The sequence below is a fragment of the Kogia breviceps genome, chromosome 11, assembly GCF_026419965.1.
Source record: "Kogia breviceps isolate mKogBre1 chromosome 11, mKogBre1 haplotype 1, whole genome shotgun sequence".
Classification (NCBI taxonomy): Eukaryota; Metazoa; Chordata; class Mammalia; order Artiodactyla; family Physeteridae; genus Kogia; species Kogia breviceps.
The window spans coordinates 74,731,344-74,756,872 of record NC_081320.1 but is presented as its reverse complement, the minus strand read 5'-3'; the positions used below and the strand labels follow the sequence as shown (position 1 = coordinate 74,756,872).

Here is a 25,529-nt window from a genome sequence, read left to right as displayed (position 1 = left end):
CGCTGCAGTGAGAGGCCCGCGTACCGCAAAAAAAAAAAAAACAACAAAAAAAACACAAAATAAAGATAATGTTAAGAGTGGGGGGGAACTCATAACATCACAGAGACTCAGAGAAATAGTCTGGTTTCCTACAAGAGGCATTTCAACTATGAGGAATATTATTAAGGATTGAGTCTTGCTGTGGTTCTGTCATGTTTGTTTCATTTGTCTGAACTGGTTCCCATGAAAGTTGGTTTTAAAATATACTTTATTTCTTAAAGTCAACTCCATTCCATGACCCAGGACACTGATATGGTCTCAGCCGCAGAATTTGACGACCTCAGCCTCTCACTAGGCTGTAGCCCTTAGCTTTGTTTGTTGTTGTTTCTGGCTTTGGTTGTGGGCAGTAATGGACATTAGCATTTGTACTGAAGTGCATTAGAGGGCATCTCCTCCGTTGTATCCCATTCCTGACTCCTTGGGTGGTGTCTGTTTACATTTATTAGCACTGCCTTGATCTATGAAGTTGCAGAGCTGTTTTAAACCTGAAGCTGGTCTCTACCAGATGGGGTAAAAAATTGGGGGGGGGGGGTTGGAATAATTTTGTAGATTGACAGATGTAGTTTTATTGAACATGGGAAAATCCTGGAATCTTTGTTTAAAATGAAGAAATTTAAAGGAATCTCAGTTGTTTCTGTACTAACACATCAGAGGAGTAGTGGTTTTTGATTAGAAACGTCTGTATATATAGCTAGTTAATGTTGACATGTATGGCTATATTCTTCTCATCTATTAGGAGGTGGGGTTTCATTCATTTGTAAAATTGCAGCCAATCTGCGTTTCGTAAATTGAGGTGTCAAAATCGGATGTTAATCTTGACATCCTCGCCCATTTTTGCTCTCAGACAGGCCTTTGAATGAAGCTGATAAGCAAACATTATGTGGTTGTTAATTGTTTTACAGATGAGAACTGGGATGATGACCAGCTGCTTGGTTTTGAACCGTGCAATGAAAACCTTGTCTCTGGCTGCAATATAATCAATGGGAAATGTGAGTGTGACACCATTCGAACCTGTAACAATCCCTTTGAGTTTCCAAGGAAGGATATGTGCCTTTCAGCTTTAAAGAGGATTGAAGGTAAGTACACATTTTCAGTCATAAGCATTAGCATTGTGTAACTCTGAGCAGTGATGGTATTTCATCTGGAAAAGGCAAAGACAAGCTTACAGAGATTGGTAGCTTTGATAATCTCAGACAAGATGCAGAAAGTTGACTAGGTACGGACGTGATGGCATATGTGTGCCTGTGTGTCCACGCACGTGCGTGTTTCCTGAAAGCGGTGGAATGGTCATGCTGCGGTAGTACGGCCAGGGCAGTTGGTGCCAGCCTGCCTGGGTCACCTCTGCATAATGGGTGATTTCACACGTGGCATGCTTGAGGTCAGCATCTGTTGTTACTGTGTCCATTCCGCGTGATTTACCATAGGGTGGTGCTCCATGAGGAGAGCGCTAATTAGAAATGTAGCTATCTGGCAAGAACGTGCATCTCTTTAGAAGAGGTGGGAGATTTGTGCAGTGGCGACTGGAGGCTGAGATTGGCTCAAAATCATATAGGTGTGGATGGGTCATTGGGTGCTTCCCCTCTGGAATGAAGTCAGAAATCACATTAAAATAACGTGGCCCATAACTTTTATACATTCATGCATAAAACCTAGAAAAGAAATTTAGGAATTGAAAATATGAAGTAATCAAGTAATTAGGAGTGGCATGCCCAGAGCGAGTGCTGTGCCTCACCACCAGGATTAACAGAGGGTGTGGCATGGCCTTGAGTCTCAGCCCTGGCCCTGATCAGCATTGAACTCTTGCTGAGCCCCAGGTTCTGCTCAGGGGAAAAAGAAGACTGAACGAGACTTTCTTAAATATACCTTTTGTCTCTACAATGATGCTGCTCAAAGATGGAGAAGTTGGTAATATAGTTTGGAATACCCAGGATTTTCCAAGTCCAAAGTCAAGCTTATAAGGGCAATAGAGCAAGGGCTGAAGTTTTTGAATTGTATTAAGTTTATCAGATATATTAAATGGTAGTAAAGAATGGGAAATGTGCAGTCGCCTCTAAAATAGCATTTCTCTTTGTGTTTACCAATGCTGCTGAATCTTTAAAAGAGAGTACGGTAGAAAACAACAGAAATAAAATTTTGGAAACACAGAGAGTCTTAGATAACATTTATTCTAGTCCTTGAATTTGAATATTGAAAAACTCAGCTCTACACAGTGGATGACTGACAAGCCAAGTTCTAACCATGTAAAGTCTTTTTTGAATCACATTATGCCATAGACAACACAGTTACCACACTCGTTTTTATTGTCTTGCGGCTCTTTGCTCCCCCGTCTTCACCCCCGTTGTCCGCTGAAAAAATAGTATATTTTGCCAACTTCAGTGTATAAACTTTCAGGGGTAGAGATGAAGTGGTCAAATGTCTATTAAATTAAATTAATTATTCATACAGATTTTATCATGTCATATAAAATAATACAGCAATTTAGAGTATTACTTTTTGCTGTTCTTACATTTCACAAAACTGTTTTAGTCATATTTCAAATACCTCACCGTCACTGTCATTGTCTTTGCTGGAGCTGATTTCCGTGTCATTTAACGCTGTTTTCTGAGCACACCCTCTTTATTGCCATCTAAGTTATTGGAGATGCAGCAGATTTTGAATCCAAGTTATCACAAGAAGTTTCGTTCCAAAACACGGTGTCTTTTCACATAGAACTAGGACAGTTACATTTTTAATTAGTGAGGTGAATATTTATGATCTTTACAGTGTGGAGACTGTATTGATTTTTCAGGTGTTTCTGAAAAGGCTGTTTACAAGATCCAGCACTTCCAATTTTGACATCATTCCCTCAGGAATAATTACTGTGGCTGATTAAATTTCTCTATGCCCTCCCCCTTATTTTTTTTTAAACAGATTCTGTCTGATGGCCTCCTTATAATCCCAAAGTAGGATTGGTTGAGGTCATTTAAGGTTTATGTATCTTCCACAAATCGTACTTTTTTTTTTTTTTTTTAAATAAAGCACCCTGTAATATTTGAGGCCTTGTAAGAAATCAATATTGGGGGATTTCCCCTTCCTGAGAGATGATTTTGAAGAAAAAACTCTACTTCTATTGAAGTATATATTGCAAATGAAAGAGTTAGTGATGGTATATCACTGTATATAATTAAATCATTAATAAATGCAATGAAGACTTGGAATGCTATAGGAATTTAGGGCCAAAAAAATGTGGCCTGGCATTATATGATAAGGTATTGTGGAGGAGGAGGAGTCTGAACAGTTTGGAATTTGGATGGTGATGGGTTCCAGGAAGAAGAATGATATGGACAAAAGAATAAAATGTACAAGTGAGAGTTGCATGACTTACATGAAAGACACTTGGGAAATGAATCTAAAAGAGCAAGTTTATTTTTTTTTGCCATGGCAATAAAAGCGCCAAATCCTAACCACAAGACCACCAGGGAAGTCCTGTAAAAGAGCAAGTTTTTATGTTGATAGGTAATAGGAACTAAAGATGGGGAGGCAGGACTGGACCAGATGATGAAATGTCTTCCACATGGCTCAGGAAGGTTAGGCCCGGTGATAGGAGCTATCAGAAGTCACTGTATGAGCCGACAGCAACAGAGCGTGGAGAAATCAGTGTTAGGCAGATTGGGGTTTGGGGGCGTGGAAGGAATTTGCAGGTGGAACTTCTGTTGGAGAGCTCGGTGGAGCTTGTTGGAGAGCTGTTTCCATTATTTAGATGTGGTGTCACAAGAGACTGGTCTAGGGGATGGCAGGGGAAAAGCTAGGAAGAGATGGAAACACACCATTTTGATGGAAGAACGTGCAGTATCTGCTAACAGACAAGGGAGGGATGAAAATACAAAGATGATTCTGGGGTTCCTAACGTGAAAGAGTAGAAGAATGATAGTGCGAGTAGCAGAAATGGGAAAACATCTCAAAAGGTGGAACTGAAAAATGAGGTGGTGGTTTTACAGGGATTTAGGGTCAAGAGACACTTTAAAAATATGGACGATATTACAGCATGTTTGAATGATGACAAGAATGATCTAGTAAAAAGGGGGAAACTGATAATGTAAGAAAGGTGATGACTGCAGGAGCAAAGTCTTTGAGGAGGGAGAGGAGCAAAATTGTTCCTGTTTCTCAGAGATGTATAAAACAAGGTCATCAGCTGACGTTGAGGCCGAAGAAGGGGTGTGAAAAATTGGGGAGGGAGAGGAAATGAAAAATAGACACCTCAGAGAGAGGACGAGTGAATTAAGTAGGGAAATGTATTAGGGTCGCCTGCTAGTGCCGATAGCTTACTTGAGGTTATAAATTTGAAGGGAGACCAGCCAGCACAGTTGTGCGCTTTTCCCCAGCTCTGGTGCATGCAGTGGAGGCGCAGGTAGGATTTAACCAGGGTTAGGAATTTTCCTGATGAGTCTCATACAAAGAGAAGGGCACTGAGATTGAGAGTTATGCAAGAGAGTGCTTATGGTGACTGGCCATGCCATTGCTGCTGGGAAGGATACAGCAACAGTCAGTAGGGAAGGAACAGAGGCAGAAGTTCTGTGGATAAATGCAACACCTACATGTAGTTGGTACATCATGTGATTGCATGTGCTTCAGGCCAGCAAGGTGTCATTTTTTTAAGGGGAAGAGGAAGAATGATCTGAAATTCGTGACGAGAACAAAGAGGACCCCTACCCCACCCCCAGGATTTATGGCATGTGGGTGGTGAAGCCGTCCCCACTTGAGAGGACTTCAGGGGACAGAGAGCAGTCAGGGAGGAGTACCCAGGTTTCCATCAGAGCACAGAGGGGAAGGGAACCATCTGGAGGGGAGAATAACAGCAAAGGGGATTTTGGTGATGACAGTCCACGAGTTCTAGAAGGCACAGTAGAAGGATTCGGATGGGAGGGTTGTGCAGAGCATGGGTGATTTTGCAGAGCCAGGGAAGATTGAGTCCAGAGGTGATAGGTTTAGACTTCGTTCTTGAGGTTTGTCATGAGAAGGTGAGTAGTTAGTTCTAGTTAAAGCCTTCCTTTGAGGACTGTTCTCTGGGGCATTCTGTGGTGTGAAGGTATGTGTGCAGTGGGGGTGGGGTAGAAGGACTGGTGTTCTTGCCAGAGCATAATGAGAGAACGTGGGTCCCCATTACTACGCTTTGTGAGCGAATGCTGAACATGAATTTTAAGCATAATGATAACATTTTTAGAATGTGTGGAAGTCATCGCAAGGCATTTCAATACCGTATTTATAGATTTATGGAGAATAATGGCAAGTTCAGGGTATTTAAAGAAAGTTCTTGTGTATTATATTTGTTTAAAAGGGAGGGTATTGGTCCTGGATTTTAATGAACACATCATCATAAAGTCAGTTTGTCACAAATTTAGAGGAAATAGGATACTGGATAAACAGGCGGCCATGCCTTTGTACGGAATAATTTGTCAGAATTATCTTTGTTTCTCTGAGGAAGAAGAGAAAGACTGATAAAGGGAATGAACTGCAAGTCACATCCCACCTTGATCTTAATAAAGCTTTTAGTTTTATGCCGTACTACCTATTTATCATCGGTTTGGTACATGCTGTACCGAGCTCCACAAAAGTTAAATTGATATACCATCAGAAGAGGGGACCACATTAACAAAAACAGTACCAGCCTCTGTGGCTGCCACAAGGGTTTTCTTCAGGGCCCTCTCTGGGCTTGGTAATGGTAGTTAAAGTTGATACGAAAGACTTCCATGATACAGTGAATAAGTTGGACTTTTAAGTTTGCATCTGACTACAGGTTGGGGTAAGTAGCTTTTGTTTTCTAAAAAAATTACTATAATTCAGAGTGGTTGTAATAAAGTCGAGAAGTAATCAGAAATATGAAATCAATCCAGATTCAGAGAAGGATGTAAAACACCCTAGAAAACATTCGTCTGTCGATCCATCCATCAGATATTCCTTGAGTGCCAAACATGTACTGGTCACAGTTCCAGTTGCTGAGGGTACAGCTTTTGTGGAGCTCACATTCAGAAGGGGAGGGGTGACAATAAACACAAAAGTGAGCAGGAGAGTATCATGGAGTATGATAAGAGCTATGAAGAGTAATCGTCAGGATGATATGATAGAGAATTACGGAGTTGCCTGGGGAAGTTGTTTTAGATAAGGATGTCAGGGAAGTTTTCCATGAAGGAAGAGCATTTGATCTGAAATCTGACTGTAAGGAATTGAACTTGTGCTGATCTGAGGGGAGAGAAGTCCACGCAGAGGACACTGCAAGCGCGAAAGCTCTAAGCTGAGAGAGAGCTTGGTGTGTTGAAAGAATGTTGAGAGAAAGCAAGAAGGTCAGTGTGGCTGGAATGTCATGGGGGTGGGGGGTGGATAAGGGCCAGGTCACACAACTGCCTTGTCTTAGATAATGATGAGGTGTGTGGATTTTGGGATGAGTACGTAGGAAAGCTGTTAAAGGATCGTGAACAAGGGTGTGATGTAATTTGGTATGTGTTCTAAAAAATGAACATGGTAGAGAAGAGACTTGGGAGGAGGCTGGAAAGATGCAAGAATGGGGAATCTTCCACAGGTAGTGTTCAGGTAAGAGATAAGGGGGACTCAGACCTGAGAGCTGGAGAGGGGGAGATGGGTGGGTTTGAGATGATTTGGAACTAGACTTGTTGACTTGATGACTTGTTGTAGACATGTGGGGGTGAGAAAGGAATCCAGGAGAACTCTTAGATTTAGGGTTTAAGCAAATTGTAGTGTTCTTTACTAGGAGCAAGAGCAGATTTAAGGAGGGCTCAAGAGCTTTGTTTTGGATAAATTAAATTTGACACCGAAGTAGAACTGTTTGTCATTTAAGTAATTTTTGATGTAATTGACTCATTAAGTAGCATTCACGTACATAGCTTCATGATAAGTATACTGAGGGCTACAGAGACAGACATACATCCTTGAGGAAAAGTCAGCCCTTTCCACAAGCAGGTCTGACCTTGTTGGGGGATTCTAGAGAGAAATAAAATCAACCCAAATTCACACTGATCTATCACCAGGCAGAGTCTAGCCAAAGGGATATCTGTGTGGGATCCATGAAATATGTTCTTAAAGATACTTGTTTGACATCACACATCACGTGGATTACTGGAATAGTTTGGGTGCTGTGGAACTTATTCCTGTTTGGAGCTACGCAATGAACGTTTTGCAAAAGGAAGAAGACACTTGGGACTTAAGAAAGTCCTCCTTTGTTTTAGCCAAAATCACTTAGAGGTAATGTTTAAAGTTTTCTAATTTCAGGCTGTATTTAATTATTTTTTCTCTATAAGATATTTTAGAGAAAAGATAGTCAAAAATTGTCATGAGGTATTTTATATCATTGTCTTATGTTGAGTGGACAAGTAAGAAATAAGAACTGCTATACATTCATAAGAGGGGTAAAGCAAGGAAGGCTTTGTGGAGGAATTGGGAACTGAGTTCAACTCTGAGAAATGCATCGAGTGGTCCAACAGAAGGGAAAGGAGGATTGAAGAGCAGCACTGGAGATAGACAAGAGAGGACGGGACAGAGGGAGCCAGACGGAAGGGATAAAGGTGCCAGGTCAGTGGGCTTTAGTGGCTGATCGACTTTGGAGGATGAGGAAGAGGAAGAGGAAGACTCCCAGATTTGGGGGTGAGGGGTGATTGTCAAGATAGATGCTTGGCAGGGGCATGATAGGCTGTGTATAGTGCTGTCATATACTAGGGTGTGGAATACCAGGAAAGCAACCTTACGGGAGGCAGGATTAGCTGGATATTGAGTCTGTTTTGTTATGTTTGAAGTATCTGTGGAGAATCATGGGAAAAACGGGAGTTATGGGTCTGGAACTCAGAGATCTGGGCTGGAGATAAGGATTCAGGAGTCATCCTCCCAGGGAGACCCACCTGGGTTGTCAATGACCTTGGGGGTTATAAGTGATGGGAGGAATATGGGCCCTTTTAGGAAGATTAATGGGACAGTAATGTGCTTAATGGAGGAAAAAGAGCGACTGTAAGTGTTAACACACCAAAATCAAGACGAAACGTCCTGTGCGGCGACGGTGGTGCAGGAAGCCTCGAGTGCTCTGTTAGTATAGTGGAAGAAAGCCTCAGAACTGTTAATGTCAGCGGACTGAACGTTAGCCTAAAACACAGCTGTTGGCACCCAACATAGTGGGATGCATAAAACAGAATATATCACTTTAATTAACTGATCGGTTATTTCATTGATTTGTACCCCCTTAGTCAAGAAAGACTTTACAGGTGTTTGAGTCTAGGAGAGCTGGTCAGACCCACCTGAGATTAGAGCCATCCAGAGTAGGAGCGCTAAGATGGTTAAATAATGGGATAGAAGGGTGAAGAGATAGCATTATAGTCGTAGACTCTTTGAGTCCAGAAGGATCCTCTCCTCAGCATTCTCTACAAGTGCCTTCTGAGGCTGCTCCTTTCATTTTAGAGCTGCTTTAATTCTTCATTCATTCATTCATTTGTTCACTCAAAAAGTATGTATCAAGCACATGCTATGGGTCACTGAACTTCAGATGCCACTGGTTTGACTTTGTTTTGCCTTTAACCGTTTTCTAAATTGCCTGAAAGGTCAGGTGCATAAATTGACTCACATTTTAGATCCACTGTGGAAATTGGCTTTTGATTTTTTTTTAAAGATATTTTATAAATGTCTTAAATGGTATTTATAAGCATTTGTCCTATCTCGGAAACTTACATTGCATGATATGTATGCTTAAGCAGAAATTAAGAATTAGAAAGAATATCTTTATATGGGCTTTCATATGTGTATTTTTTCTGCTGCTTAAAACAAAGGGAAGTTTGATTTTTACATAGTAAGGCTGTATCCTCTGAAGCTAAACTAATTATGACACAGAGACATGGCTTCTGTTTAGTAGACTTTTCTTTCAGTTTTTAAAAATCCAAATAGCAGTTGTTTCAGAGCCTTAAGTTTTATTAATTATTCTGTGCCCTAAATTTACTATTTCAGTCCTACCTAAGGAAATGTTAACTATTACGTGAGCTTCTTACTCCATTTTTAGTTTTCTACGTTGCACTTATTTTTTTCACACAAGTAAACTGTAAGTGCTAAATGTTATTATTGGTTGTTATCTTTTTCTTGGTCTGTAGCCTACAGTACAGCCTGTGCTGTTTGGCCTAATCAGGTATTCTAGCTCTCGATGCCATCTGTAATGTTTGTCAGTAGACACATTTAATTAATATGTAGAAAGAATTATGATTCTCTCTGCTTTTATTCACAGAACTTTTTTACTTAAAAGTTTTTTGTTTTTTTGTGGGGGTGGGATACTCACAAAAAAGTACCCCAAGAAAATATGATCAAAGAGAACTGGGCATATTACCTAATACCCAGTCCATCTTTGAGGTGGTGCAGCAGAATTCCCTCTTGACCCTCTTGCCACTGGAACAGTGCTGGATGGAGACACTTTCATCTGTAGCAAGAAATCTGCTGCTATCCCATAATACAAGTACAGAGATGACAGAGCCACCCAACTCTGTCCCAACCCGAATTCCCACATGGGGCTTGAGGTCCACGGTGAGCCCTGGGTATCACGCACAGGAAATCGCATAGGTTTCTTAAAGTTGAGAGAGCTTGACCGTCGTAGAGAGATTTTGATTTACCGGGACTGGACCAGGATAGGCGAGTCTGCATTTCCAACCAACCCTTAGGAGAAACTGTTAACGGCTGTTTTTTCACCACACTTTGGGTAGCAAAGTCATAGAGGGTTTATGTGAATCTGCCTCCCTGGATTTGCTGTACTGCTGTGAGAGAACATCTTGTCTTTAAGTAATCATTGGACTTACTTTCTAATACTTTTTTTGTTTTTAAAAACAGAGCCTATGTATAAATTGCTTTACTTCAAATATTAATACATAGTAATGGTTTCATTACACGACTTTTAAAAACTTTTTTCCAAGTAAATATTAAAAAGAAATTAAAACCCCACTGAGGCAGTTCATACTGCATGTGTAAGATCACATGGTGAGGAACAAATTCCCAAACTTTGGATGCTGGGGAAATTGTTTTGTTTTTAGTAGAGATGATTCTCTATATAACTTTACCTTTTTGACCTTTGCTAAACTTTAGAAATATGTCTAAGACCTTATATCTATGAATTTTTTTTAGTTATATTTATCTGCATGGTATTAAATATCACTGTCCCCAAATCTTTCATAATATAGTATTGACTATAGTAAAAATGATCCAGTGTAATCATTAATTTACAGGCTTAGACATACTGAGAGTCAAATTAAATGTTCTCTCAAAATATAACTGCTGTGTACTGTGAGATTATGATATAGCAGCATTAAATTTATAAGGTCCATACAAATTATCAGTACTATAATTATTCCGTTGGAGGGCAGATAGAAACGGAGATAGGTGTTATACATTTTACAAGGTTTATGAAGTTTAGGGAACTTTGGGAAGCACTTGGCCCTTCAAAACTGCTGTTACATAATCCCTGATAATAAAATATATGTACTGAACTACCAAAAAAAAAAAAAAAAAAAGAGAACCTCTTAGACTCTGGTTCTTACTTATTTTGAAGCTAGGCATTCTGTGTTGCAGAGACTGTGCCTTCTCTGCTTCCAGACATTCATATGCACCGGTTCACAATTCTTAAGTTAGTCATTTACTTCATTAAAATGACTCATCACAGATTCTATTTTTCTTAGGCTAGGTACATCTGAAATCAGTGTTATGCTTGTGAATATATTGCTTTAGATTATCTAAGTTGTTTTAAAAATATATTTTTGAGGAATTAAGTTAACATTGTTTACCAAGTTTAGAAAAGAAACACCCTTCCCTTGACCAAATAAAAAAACACATTTAACCTTACCTTCACCTCCTTACCGTCAAGGTCCCCCTGATTTTGATTTTTGCTTTAGCTGCCCAAGTGCCATTAAGGATACTTGTTTAATTAAGGCAGTAAGGCCTTTATGCAACTTTAAGTCTGTATTGCTGTTACCCTTTATAAAAAGTCACAAGTTGATAATGTGATTATCTTTCATTTTTTGGTTCATATATGTAAGATGATTTTGAAATCTAGATACACGTGTTTCGCTTAAATTGCAGCAGCATCCCGGGCAAAGTGTAGACAAAGTTATTTATTTTCATAAGTGTTTTATTTAGGTTGACAACCAAGTCAGTATTTTAGAGTTCTGTGTTTTGGGTACAAATTGTTATTTTGATGTCTTGATAACTGGTACAGAGGGGAAAAAAAAACACAAAAGCATCTACCAAGAGGCGGAAACCAGTTTCAAGTATCTGGGAAATCAAAACAGGAAACTCGGGGAACTTGCATAAGCCCAGTTGGAGAGGAGCAGTTGGCTGAATAATTATATAATTATACCTGCATTTTAACTGTTGGAAGTCATGCAGTAACCTTCAGGTGGTTGTGATTTCTTGTGCCTAGCAGGAAAAGAAGTCATGATTAAATGTGTTATATCCTAAGGGTGGGGGGGGGAGAGTTTTCAATCTGACCCTGAGAAGATGCTTGCTGTACAGTTACAGGTAAATAGCCAGTACTACTTTGTTCTGTTTATTGATGTCCTTCCCCATTGTTTGCTTTAGCTCTTTATCTGTACTTTCAGCCCATCTCTTCTGTCCCAAGTTGTGTGTAGCTCAGCCATCTGTCCTCTTCCTACACCTTCTCCCAGGTTAGTGACAGGAGTACCAGAAATTGTACGTGAACAGTTTTTGCTACAAGTGTATGCTTGTTTCAACATTAAATACCATATGCTTAGTAATAGTGTTTTAAAAAACACACTCACTGTTAAAAGGCAAAAAAACAACCTGACACCTTTAGCCAGAGAAATGGTATTCTTTGGGGACCATGCTGAAAGCTGTATTTCCATCTACCGGGGATGCTTAAGAAACATTCATCTAAAGCTGGCCTTTAGCAGGTTAACGTTTTAGCTTCTGGGTAGCGCTGAGTAGTCCCTTGCGGATTTGTGGTTTCTGACTTGGCTGTAGGTGACCTCTCAGTTATTCCCAGGGCTTGGCGTGTGCTCTGTCACACAGAGCTGCTGAGCTGCTGCTTTGCCCAGCTGTGTCTGTGTAAACGCTGGCCCCCACAAAGGCTTTTCCTGACATGAGCACAGGGTCTGGAGTCCCAGCCCAGGAGGCCTTCTGAGCTGCTGCAAGGGGAGCCGAGTGGGGACCACTTCCCAGAGCAGGGCCTCTCTGAGAGGAGTTACAGCTGCCCCTTCTGTGTCCTCCGGCCTCAGGCCAGCTGTCTCCGTCAGATTCGCAGAGGGTGTGGACCATCAGGAGTTGTCATTCCCAAACTCAAGCCATTAAAACCTCATTAATTAGTGTAATCAGTATTCCCAAACCATAATCTGGGGTTTTGGACAACTCAGGCAAGCTTGGTGGATTGTATTTGTTCTGCTTATGCAAAAAAAAAAAAAAAAAAAGTCTGTTCAGAGGGAAGTTCAAGAAAGAGTTTGGGAGCATGATCACTTTAGCAGGAATTTGCATTGCATCATAAAGTGATCATTTCAGATGTTCTTATAATTCTATCAATATAGGTAAGGATTCTCTGGTAGGTAGTGTGTTTTTTCCATTTCCCAGCCTTGCCAGTATTTACCTAGTACCTTGATTAAGAGATCCTCCAGGAAAAAGCAACAACAACAAAAACAACTTTTTGGAATAAAGAGGGTTTTAATTTTTAAAAAAACATGAAAATCCTTATTACTGGAAGGAGACAGCCATGAATGCATATAATCACCCATAAAGATATACCTCTAGGCAAAGCTACAATCTCCTCCACTTCTTCCTGTAGGCTAACAGAGCTCACTTAGGAGAAAATGGTGAAGACTGCCAAAATTGTCTTTTCTCCACTAAGGCCACCCCATTCTGTTCTTTCAGGTTTTTCCCACCTCAATAGCCCAGCGTCCTTTCTGTCTTTACCACCAGCACCAATAATCTAGGAAAATGTTTAAATACTTACCTCTTATTGATCGATTACACTCTAGCATGTTGCTTCATCCAGCGTTCGCATTATAATCCTTTCTAATTGTGAGATTCCTATTGAAGGAATTCAGCCCAGAAGGAGAACTCTTTAGGATGGAGCAAGAATCCCTAAAGTTAATCCTGCCCCTTCCTGACTGTGTCCTGCACACCTGGGGAGCATGGACCTGGGTCCAGCTCAGCTGTACCAGGGCATTCAAGGCGACATGGAAAGGATGTCGCCTCTAGTGGGAGAGATGAGATGGGCACACAGGCAGTTGTAATAAGGGCAGAGTGGCCATTCGCAGTCTGAATAGTGTTGTACATGGTTGGCATTCTAGAAGATACTGATAAAAAATAAAGCTTAATCAGTTTACAAGCTATTTTGTGATTTATAGAACTACTATATTTACTTCCAGAGCTGGTGCTAATATCTTCTTTGTGAAATGTATACTTTCTCAGAAAGGTATTTAAGAGCACTAAAATTCAATATTTGGGGTTTTTTTTAATTAGAAATGCTCTGATAAAAGGAAAAAATTTGACTCATTCCTTAGTTCATATTGACCACTAAGATATTGTTCTGAGCATTTGAATAATTTATTTTGAAACTTTTGAGACCATTCTAATGGTGCATAGTCTCTAAGATAAGGATAGTGGATTCACATTGGTTGTTGAAACATCTAAAGCTGGGGATACACTTTTTTTTTTTTTTTTTTTTTTTTGCGGTTCACGGGCCTCTCACTGTTATGGCCTCTCTCGTTGTGGGGCACAGGCTCCAGACGCGCAGGCTCAGCGGCCATGGCTCACGGGCCCAGCTGCTCTGCGGAATGTGGGATCTTCCCAGACCGGGGCACGAACCCGCGTCCCCTGCATCGGCAGACGGACTCTCAACCACTGTGCCACCAGGGAAGCCCATAGAGATACACCTTTTATAGGGTGCCTTCCTGCTTTTGATTTTCGGTCTCTGTTTCTAAGTGTTCTTTGCATCAGGAGGAAGTGACAGTATAAGTAGTGCCTGTAAAGTTGGAAGAGGGAAAGAATTAACATGTAATGAATTAATATTTGTGTGAGTTTTTCAGAGACTGGAATGTTCCTTTAAATTGTGGATGTGTTTTTCATTTCTGGCTGATAACTTCCTGGTTTTCCTACACTTCATTATTCTTTTCTCTGTTGCTGGGTTTTTTTTTTTTAAATTTCCCGAAAAGCAAGTAAAGTGCTTTCTCCTTATCAGTAGCCTTTCTTTTCCTGTTGCAGTAACAAAAGAACAATACAGGAATTTAATAATATTTAAAAATTGATACTCCTTTTTCTGAATATATGCATGTATTTGTCTATAGATAAAATCCAGGTTTTATAGACATAGAGAAAAGCTGCGTGTCGCTAAAATGAGCTCATATTTTATCGTGTCCTTTTATTTTTTTTTTTCCTTTTACCTAGTTTGGAAAATGAAATAAGGAATTTTTTTCCTCATCAAAATCTGTTCCCATGGTCTGTTGTTAAGAGTCAATGTCCTGAAAGTTAGAAAGATAGGTAAGACCAGTTGTGGTCTTCTTAATAGAAGGATGTTTCAAAGGTGTCTGGAGAACATTCTGATCTTATGTATTTAATTATAAAAAAGATTGTTATTTACTCTCTTTGCTGTTTTGGCAAAAATGAAGTCCAATCTGCTTCACAGAGCTTTTATAAATATCAGGGGTGTGTTTTTGCAACAGTGGACATGAAAGGAAGCTTGTTTCAGTGTTTTGATGCAGTTTGAGTTCATGGCAGAGGTGCGTTTAAAGTGGCTTCCTCAAGTTTTCTTGAAACCACATTGAGCAAGGGCACTGGTGACCTGTCCCATGGTGGTCTTGCTCTGGCCGCAGAGGACCTGGCTGGCTTACTTCTAAAGCATGAAACAAAATCTAACAATCTCAGTTGTTTCTGACCCAGATCTGGTCAATTAGTGAGGTTTTTAAACTTTCTAAATACCTTACCTATAATATATAAAGTGATATTTATCTCTGTGGCAGTAAAAGGAAAATATAATACGATCCTGCTTATATGTTCCCGGTGCCTTTTGGTGTTCGGGTTGCTAATCACAGTGGAACCTTCTGAATGCTTTCTAATTGAGAGCCAACTTATTTTTGTTCCATCAGGAATTTTTCAGACAGATTAGGCTGTGGTGTCACACCTCAGTGTGACATGGAACGCCCCCAAATTTTATGTGTTCTTTCATGCCTCCTGGCCTGACTTTGTATCTAGCTAAATTCAGGCTGTATTATAGTGTTTTCCTCGAAGGTCTTTTAGATATATCAATAACTAAGCTAACATCTTTAATCCAGAGAGTATATCCCATATGGATCTATAATCGTGTGTTTATGTGCATAAGAAACATGTTTTTTCTATTAAAAAATTATACATGTCACATGTGCATTTGTATATTTTCTGTGCCAGGAAGTGCAATCTATACACATATGTCCCGTGTGCATGTATGAATCTACAGCTAGATGTATGTAAGCACATGCACACACATGGTGGCGTAATAGTTAATACATGGAAATAAATGCAACCATAGGATTATTTTTTATTTTACCTGATATGTATATGTCTACCTTTACTTATATGTTATTAAATATGACAGTGCTGATAATGGTGTTACCTTCTCTCATTAAGAGTTTTCTGAAAATTTTGCTCATCTTTGATGGTAGAAATTAGTCTTAGAATCTAAGCCCCCAGCTCTACATTCCAACAGTTTTTCTTAAGAATTGGTAATATTATGCACTTTGTGAATAGCTTATAGAGAACAAGGCAAGAGTCTTCAAATAAATATTATTCAAACTCCTTCCACTTTCATTTCCCCTATCACCATAACAACCACACCCAACTTTGCTATTAAACCGTGTTGTCTATCTGCTTCCCACACGCTAGTGAAGCTGACCCTTTGAACAGCAAAGGAAATATGAGAGATAACGTTGAAAATTGTCTTCCTTTTGTTGACATTTCTAGAGCAACAAGTCAGAAAGCTTGTCTCCCTCTGGGTAGACAAGAGGCTACGGGTCATGATTAGATGGTATGTCCATTAGTAACCATGATGACTCCCAACAGAATTATTTAAAACATTCCAGTGAATAACTCAGAATTCTGGTAAACAAAAGGGGAGTGGTTGTTAACTGACAAACTGTTTCAATTTTCTATATATGGGAAGGAGACTACTAGGGAAGAAGGTAAGGATCAACAGAAGATAGAAGTCTCCACATTTCTGAGGTTAGGTGATTCTGGATCACCCCAAGTGAAATAGTGTTTCTCAGGTGCCTCCATATATGGCCCTTCAGAGCTCTGCAGTGGGAGTTCTTTGCCGTGTTTTACTGCTCTCTTGATTGATGTGAGACCTCTATACCATCTTTGCCACATCTTATGGTTGTATCCCTGCTCGGTTTGGAGAGATTTTAATTAAATCACATACTGAGTTGATGCTTCATGGTTTTGAGTTACTCCTCTATTCCTCAATCATATTAACCTTTCCATCAAGATTTTTGCCAGCTCTTAAAAGAATTCCTTTCTTTCATATATGTTTTGAAGACTTTGACTGATATATGAGTGATATCACCAAATGCAGTGGCCCATTGGATAAACATTTTCTGAACATAATGAAACATGGTTGATTTTGTTGTATTTCCCATGGGCTGAGGTACTATTTTCTATTACCAGAAAACACATTTGAAGTCTTTATCAAATCTGATGTTAAGTGCCTCCTAAGAAGAGAAATAATGTGATTCTATCTTGCATTTATTTACTGTTATCTGTAGCATCAGAAATAAATGAATGTCCCCAGAAGAAAGGGTTATGAAATTACAGCACATAGACATACTGAGGGATTGGGAGGTAGTAACTGTGAAATGGGCTTAAAAATGACTTTATTCACTTAGTGGCATTTTGGAAAAACTTAAGCAGTCAGGGAAATGAGCCAATCTGTATTAATAGAGAGCATTAGAAATTTAAGTAAATCGTTTGAAAGCGATACCAGGATTTCCCTTGAATGCTTCTGAATAAATTCTGCTCGTTAAATGTCAGTTAAACGTGTGTCCCTGGCATGCAGAACCTGAGAGGGCCACAAAAATATCCACTCTGGGCTTTAAAATATTGAAGTCCCTTAATGTTCTTTTGACCTTCAGTTAAAGGACATAGTCACACAGCAGAGGAAATGCCTCACATTCTAGCATCTGGGTTTGTTTCTTTATACTTTTTTGGCACAGTTACAACAGTAGAGCTTTTCTTTCCTTAAATTTTTTTCATAGTACAGTCAACACAGGCTTCTCACACAAGCGGGAAAGGACAGTTGTGAGGCCAAAAGCAATGTTTCTGCTCTGCCCTCCGTGGCAGGGCCTCATTGAATGGCTTGTTGTTTCACAGGGAGCCTAGAACCAGAAAACAAACAAACAGAATCCCACACAAATACAAATTTTGTATGAAGTTAGGTACCTCCACATGTGCACATCAACATGTGTATACATACTCAAGGCTTCGTGTTAGCAGTCTGTGTCCTTTTTTATGAGCTTCTTGAGTCGTTGCCACTGTTCGAGGTATTTCATCTGTGTATGGTTTGAGGATCTTCATCTGGATTTTTAGCTGCTTGAAGCTGTTTCTTTCAGAAGTTTCTTCGGTAGCTTGAGAAGAGAACCTAGTTTAATTAAAATTATTATAATGTGTATGTATTTTGACATGGGTGCTTTATTTCAGCTCTGTTCATACTCTTCAGCCATGTGTATCATTTATCACTAAGGAAAGGTCACTTAAAACTTTAGGGAATGAAGCAATGGCATCTGACTTCCCATTGATTTAAATACGCATATCAAAACAGTAAGCCGTGGACATCTTCATATTTTCATGTTTTCTCAGCTTTACATCCAATAAGCTTCTGTGTGTGTGAGCTTTTCTTGAGATCTTGAATAATATGAGGCAGCATCCCCTAGGTGTTCTTTTTTTCATAGGGGTTGAGTTTGGTAACATGTCTTTCTTTACAGTGGTCACCTTAGCCACTCACTGCTGAAGACCCTCTGGCTTTGGCATCGTCAGTGCTTGTGGGACATTTGTGTTGTTCTGAGATGGAAAAGTTAGGAAGCAGTACTAGTATGCAGAGATGTTAACATACTTAAAATTAAAAGTAGCCTAACTCATACTCCAATAAAGATGTTCAAAAAAAAAAAGTAGCCTTAAAAGTCGTTTTCAGAGCCATCTGACGCAAAAAGCTTGTTTTGTCTGAAGTGTATGTATTTAATGTATTTATCCTATAAACTCAAGTTGAAGGGGATAGTCATCTGCCCTTAGCAGATGCCTCTGTAGTTTCCCCTAATTTATTCGTTCATGCATTCATTTTACAAATATTTGTGGAGCACTCGCTCTGTGTCAGATATTGTGGAAGATACAGGGTGAACAAGACAGACAAGGTCCCAGTCACACCGAGCTTCCAGTCTAAGGGGGAAATAAATAAAAGCCACAAACAAAAGTATAATAAGTGCAGTTGGATAGCAGAATGCTGAGACCAAGATAGGACGGCTTGAGAAAAGTCTCTGAAGAGATGATGTTTAAGTGGTACTGAAAGTTAAGAAGGAAGTGGCTGTGCGAGGAGCCTAGGGAAGAACATTCTAGGCAGAGTGAACCCATACGCAGCAAGCCCAGTGAAGGAACGAGCTCTGTGTGCTGGCGGATGAAAGGTTTAGGGGCTGAAGTGTAGCCAGTGGGGTGGTGGAAGATTAGCGAGGGACTAAATCACAGAGACTCTAAGATAAGGAGTTTGGATTTTACTCTAAGTGTGATCAGAAGCCATTAAAGGGTTTTGAGCTTCAGGTGGAGATTGATAGCATGCCCTTTTTACAAAGGTGAACTCTGGCTGCTCTGAGGAAAGTGTCTTGTAGCAGGAGGTAGGTGGAACCCAGGGGGCTGCGGAGGGCACTGAGGGAGAGCCCGGAGGGTGCTATATGGCCAGGTGGGGTATTGGCAGAGGAGGTGGAGAGAAGGGAGTGGATTCTGTGTGTCATTTAGAGGTACAGTTAACAAGTCTGAAAGTGATTGGATTTGAGGGTCAGGTTCAGAGGTGGGCTCCAGACTGACCCCACGCTGCTGGCTTCAATAGTTGGTGCCATTTCCTGAGATGAGGAAGACTGGGCAACAGCTGGGTGGAGTCAGAGTTACCCTTTGAAATGCAACAAATACCAAAGTAGGGGTGATTTTGAGTCCTTCTCTTCATATAGTGATGGTGTTTGGAAATTGTCATTAACATGTATCTCTATCTGCAACACGAGAGCAAAACTCTAAGACTCCATCTTAGTTGTGGTTCCTCAGCTTGGTCTTATGCTGACTATCTAATCCTCGGGCTCTGCCATAGGCATTATTTCACTCTGATCTTTGGCAAATGCTTCTGTTTCTTCCCCAGGAGTGTCAACACAACCCACACCTCCAGTTTGCTTAGCTTCTCTTTAAAACTGTTCACAGATTCTTTCTGTAAGTTTCTGACAGCATGCATCTCCTGTCTCAGGCATGATTTATCTGACACTAGGATCCCAGAGGGAACCAAGGCCACCTAGGGAAATGCAAGTGCATGTGTGTCCCTTTTCATGCACACTCGTGAGCTCGGGAGGAGACCCCATGCTGTTCAAACCATTCTCCCAATCCCCTAGCCGAGGACCTGTGTTTGAATGGGGTAGGACCTTGTTATACTTTCTTAGGCTGTGTACTTATACCATATTTTGCTCTCCTGCGTGCCTGCCCATATCCCCTGAAAGCAGAGACAGTGCTTGGCACCTAGAGGGTAATTAATAAATGTCTGATGATTCTGAAAAAAAAATGGATGAAAACTAAATTGTAAAAGATCACTCATGACATACTTTTAAAAGTTAGACTTTATCTTATAGCCATTGTGGATCCATTGCAGGCTTATAAGGAGAGGGGTTAAGAATAAAAAGTTAATAAAGAGATAGTAGAAACAGGTTGGTTGTCAGAAAGTATCCTCAAGTTTAAAACATATTCAGAATTTGGAAAAATTCAGGGTCATGATCTATGGATATTAATTGCCATTGACCTGATAAGGAGAGAGGTATGTAATTACTAGGGATTTCTAGGTGATACAAAAGAGGACACCGACTCATACTGTAATACTCTATTTATCCTTTGAAAGGAAAAGACATAATAGGTTTAATATTTTTTGACCTGTCACTTGATTCTACTTATGCCTAATTTCATTTAAGCTTACCCTTTTGGCCCTAGTCACATTTGTTTTCGGTATTATTGCTGCCAATTTTTTCAAATACAAAGGCAAAATCGTACTTGCTGTATGTAGTTGGAAGAAACCCTGGCACAGATCCTCCAGAAACCAAAGAGAGAAATTATTAGCAATATCCAAACCAGTAGCTGACTGGCTCAGATTCTTCCTCCCATGACCATTCCTGATTAATGGGAGAATCTGTTCTGTAGCTGAAAATCCTCTTTCCTGAGCCCAGTCTGTCCTGGCTTCAGAGCATGGCCAGCTGCACAGCGAAAGTCATTGCCAGGGCTCTGTTTCTGATTCCACCTTCAGCCTGTCAGACATTGGTGGGCGGGTTAGGGAGCAGAGAGGTAGGAAGAGAATCCAAATCAATTTAGACATTTCAGCTGATAACAAAGACACAACAGCCTCTAATCAGAATCCCTTCGCTCACATTGGACACTGTGTCCCCTGCAGAAGCATGTCATTCTCCTCAGTGTAGATGTTGTAATTCTTCCTTTATTCTTTTGTTCTTGACTCCTATCCAGGCCACTTAGCTCCTGTGTCTACAGTGATTAATTTGCTCTGTAACTTTTCCTGACAGCCTTTTTCTCACCCCTCTTCTTTCTTCCCTTATCATCTCTTCCTCCATACTTCTAATTTGTTTCTCTTCTATCTACCGCTATCATTGCATTTCTGCTATTACACTGAAATAGCCTTGTATATTGGCCTATTTCCAGCAATATTAATGCACCTCATTTTTTTTTTTTTTTTTGCTAACCTAAAATATTTACCCATTTAACAAAGTTAATGCAGTTTTTGGAAGAATTGGTAGCCTGAAATAATAAAATTCTGTTATAGCAGATCATATATTTAATTTGCCATTCTCTCTTGTTTTCCTTATTCTGGATTCCATCTATTTTATTTCAGGGGTCTGTTATTTAGGTGGTTGGAGTTTGGGATCTTTCCAGGGTCTTCAAAGGTGTAAACAGTCTCCACTGCATCTATGATATCTTAAAAACAGTAATAGGAAGACCCAGAATAAATTTGTCACAAATTCTTACCAAAGAAGATTTTACTGCAGTGAACATTCACATACACAATAGTAAATAACATGTAACCCTAGCTCAGATGCTTCCAGTTTTCTTGGGGAGGCAGGCGTGAAAACAATTCACTAGAATAGAAAGTGGAATGAAGTAAGTATTTTCATAATTTGGAGGTATAAGAAAAAGTCTACAAGGGTGCTGAGTGATATTCTGACTGGGAAAGTCAGGGATAAGTTTCCTTCCCAGAGAAGGTAGCATTTTATTTGAACCTTGAAGAATGGATGGGATTCAATAGATGGAGAAGGACAAAGGGTCCTCCAGACCCAGGAGGTGGGGTAGGAATGGAGAAGCACCCCACGTGTGCAGGGGGAGTGCGGATCTTCCCGTGGGGCTCGCGGTGGCCGGCACATTGCTGTGAGTGAGTACCAAACAGTGACGAAAGGAACGGAGTAGGTTAGAATTGTTGCCAGAAGGTAATATAAGATCTAAAAGAAGAGTGGTTTCTACTTTCTAAATTTTAGAAATTTAAGCGTGCTTATAAACAGAAGGAAGGGAGAAATTAAAGGCACAAAACAAGAGTGCAAGGCCCCAGATGGCTCAACAGACTTTAGGTACTGATGTTTAGACTTTCCACGCGTTGGCTCCTGTTCTGCTGTGTCCAGGCCCCCTTTACTATGCGAAGGTGGTAAAGCTGCTAAACCAAGGAATCAGCCCCCAAAATGAGGTAAAGTTACCTTCTCTCGATAGGAAGTCACATCTACAACTCTCTGCAACTAAGTTGAGAGGATTCAGAGAACTGCGGTAGATTGCCTTGATTGAAAGTTTTGTTTTTGTTGGGTCTCAGTCCTCAAGTCGTCATGGATTTGTGACCTTGGGTAAGTGATTTATCCTCTCAGAGCCTTCCTTGCCTTTATCTGTTAAAGCAAGATGGTGATCCTGGACTTGTGTCCTAGACCATCACTGTTTAAAGTTGGATACAAATCCAGGCTCTCCTTTCTATCTCTTCTCCTCCTCACTTCCCTTCCTCTCTCCTGTTGTAATTATTCAGCTGATTTATCCTGACATTATCCCTGTGATAAATATAAGTGGATGTTGCTAATTCAACACTAACATATTTAAGGACATTTTCTGACGATTCAATAAAGTGGTTGATAGGCTTCATGTGTAAGAAGGTACCCTAAAGTTTAAAATTAGACTTCTGGTCATACGTACAGCTCTTTGTTATTAGGAGACATGGTAATTTTGTTGAGAGAGGCCCTGTTGACTCTTTGCAACGTTGAAGCATACGTATACTTTAGTCAGTTTCATTAATAGCTTTGTCCTTTTGATTTACATCTAGTACCTCTTTGGAAAGTTGAGATTGATGTCAGCATGAGCATGTGATTCAGTAAAAACTGCAGCTCCTTGAAGTACTTCGGTTAATGTTATAGTCCCCTGTTTGCATTATTAACAAGAGTACATTTTGTTGCCACTTAAAATAGATTCCCTGGCATCCCAGAAAAGGTAGTTTTGATATTGGCAACTTGTTAAAGCTGCACGCAGGGCATTGGCATTCCATGTCCTCTGTAATGTGCCAAGTTCTTGGTATACTTATTTATCATGTTGAAGAGACTGAATGCACTGATTTTAAGACAGAGGTCTCATGCCAGGGGAGCGGCTAGCTCTTTTAATATTACTTTTCTTATTCCTGAAGCTTAAGTTAGAATCTGAGCATAAGGTTTCATTTTATTTTCTCTGGAGCCAATTATTATTTAAAGATGCGAAATGCATGAGTAAATAAATCAAAGAAGGACTTCTAGAAATACTCTGACACGGGTGCTCTGTGCAGCACATCTAAAATACCTCGGATGTGGTCATATCCAGTGGTCATGTCTGGTGGTGAGATTAAGAAATGATGACAGCTCATAAATAAAGTCATACCAAATTGATAGCATTAAGGCCCAATGAGGTGATTGTTTTCTTTGTTCTACTGACCCTGCAACTTAAAAATCCTGTTCCATTCTCTGCTCATTTTCAACGTTCATCTCTTACTTTTTTTTTTTTTTCGGTACATGGGCCTCTCACTGCTGTGGGCTCTCCCGTTGCGGAGCACAGGCTCCGGACGCGCAGGCTCAGCGGCCATGGCTCACGGGCCCAGCCGCTCCGCGGCATGTGGGATCTTCCCGGACCGGGGCACGAACCCGTGTCCCCTGCCTCGGCAGGCAGACTCTTCAACCACTGCGCTACCAGGGAAGCCCCATCTCTTACTTCTGACTCTTATTTCCTCTTAGTCTTATTATCTCCTGTCTTTGTATTTGTTTGAGCTCTTAACTCACACATATTTAATTCTCTCTCCAACTTCCTGCCCTCTTTCTCCTTATATCTCGTTTTTCAGATCTTCCATGGTTAAAATGTTCTCTTGCCAGAAAACTATATTAGCTTAATTCATTTGTTTAAAAATAAGTCTCGGGCTTCCCTGGTGGCTCAGTGCTTGAGAGTCCGCCTGCCGATGCAGGGGACACGGGTTCGTGCCCCGGTCCGGGAAGATCTCACATGAGGTGGAGCGGCTGGGCCTGTGAGCCATGGCCGCTGAGCCTGCGCATCCGGAGCCTGTGCTCCGCAACGGGAGAGGCCGTAACAGTGAGAGGCCCGCGTAACACACACAAAAAATAAGTCTCTTGGGAATTCCCTGGCGGTCCAGTGGTTAGGACTCCGTGTTTTCACTGCTGAGGGCCCGGATTCCCTACCTGCATCCCTGGTCAGGGAACTAAGATCCCACAAGCCACGTGGCGCATCCAAAAGAAAGGAAAAAAAAAAAGTCTCTTATATCTGAGAATGGTACTGTGGTGTAATAATAACTAACATTCCTAGCGTGCTTATCATGTACCAGCTGTCACCAGGCACTTTATATGGCTTATTTTATTTAATAAACACAAGAACCCCATGCAGTAAGTTTTAAAGAGGTGAAGTAACGTGCCCAAGGTCGCACAGCCAGGTAGAGGTAGAGCTAAGATTGGAACCCAGTGGGATCATTCTGGAGCCCATGTTCTTAATTCGTTGTTACTTAGTCTCAACTATCCAGCCCATCAAGATTTAAAGGTTACCAGTGATGTCACTGCACCACACTAGACACATAAATGCTAGAACTGTAGCAAAGACCCCCTCCCACTTTGTCTTGCAGGACTGGGTCCCAGGTGTCATTTGAGAGGCGGGTGTAGGTACATCCATTACACTTTTCCCGCCAGTGCCTGACTCTTTTCGAAAGTCAGGGAAGTCTTCACGTCTAAGGAGCTGAAATTTGAAGGATAAGAAAGAGTTTGCCAGCTAGGAAGGAGAAGAAGGCATAAAGACATGAGAAATGAGAGAATATGGGACAGTTGAGGAAACAGCGTCTCTCACTGTAACTGGAACATGCATGGGTCCTACGAGAGTAGAGAAAGGGGGCAGATGGTGGCAGTGAGTCATGGGATTGGTCAGGCCCAAATGCCAGGGGCTCTGAGTGCTGTGGTACAGTTTGAACTCTATTCTTCCGTCCCTAGGGGGCTGGTGTGCCCATACCATGTTTCCCTTCTCATATCCCTCCTGCCAGTGCTACCTCATTCCATAGAAGCCGCTGGAAAGCCTGGGAGCTCTGTGGTGTTTAACATCAGTAGCTGAGAGCACTGAGTGAAGAAGCTAGAGGAAATTTTATTGCCGTAGCATTGTAAAAACTAGTGTTTCATACAACCTTTTGATCCTTGGTCCTGTGCAACTATGAAATAAATTAAATCCAAAGCTATAAACAGCTTAATTTCAGTGCTTATATTCTTAACTGGTAAGATTAATACAGAGATAGTTTCCAAAGAAGTTTTTATGTAAGCTTAAATGTATGGTTTTTATGAAACGGTGGTTTGTTTTTCCTAGTTAAATTAAAATTGGGGGGAAGAAATTACACATTTACATGATGCTCTATGAAGAAGCATTTGGACTTTGTTGGAGAGTTATAATCAATGCTGTTTAAAATGCTTATTTACTTCTGTTAAATACTGTTTAAAATTAACCTTCATAAAGCAGACAAAATATTTCTTGATGGCATTTTTTTTTCCAAAAAACATTTTTATTAGTCATTTTTCTGGTCTTAACAAGATGACTAGATATGGACCCAGTTGCTGTTTTTTTATTTTAAACCCATTTTTCTTTTCTATTTTCAGTCAGAAAACTAAAGAGAATATAATAACATTTCAATCAGGTTGCAAAAGTATTGTCTTACCTTACTCAGGGAAAGGGAATTACCTGCTGGCCAAAATAGTAGA

The 25,529-nt window shown here is 40.5% G+C and overlaps 1 protein-coding gene across 8 annotated transcripts in view; it reads left to right on the top strand.

Annotated features, from left to right (window-relative positions):
• CRIM1 (cysteine rich transmembrane BMP regulator 1) overlaps window positions 1-25,529 on the top strand; it is a 211,980-nt gene that overhangs the window by 47,806 nt on the left and 138,645 nt on the right. For all 8 annotated transcript variants that reach the window (XM_067007818.1, XM_067007816.1, XM_067007817.1 and 5 more), the window contains exon 2: window positions 942-1,115. In XM_067007818.1, coding sequence (XP_066863919.1) covers window positions 942-1,115 — 174 coding nt within the window. The remainder of the gene's footprint in view (window positions 1-941; window positions 1,116-25,529) is intronic.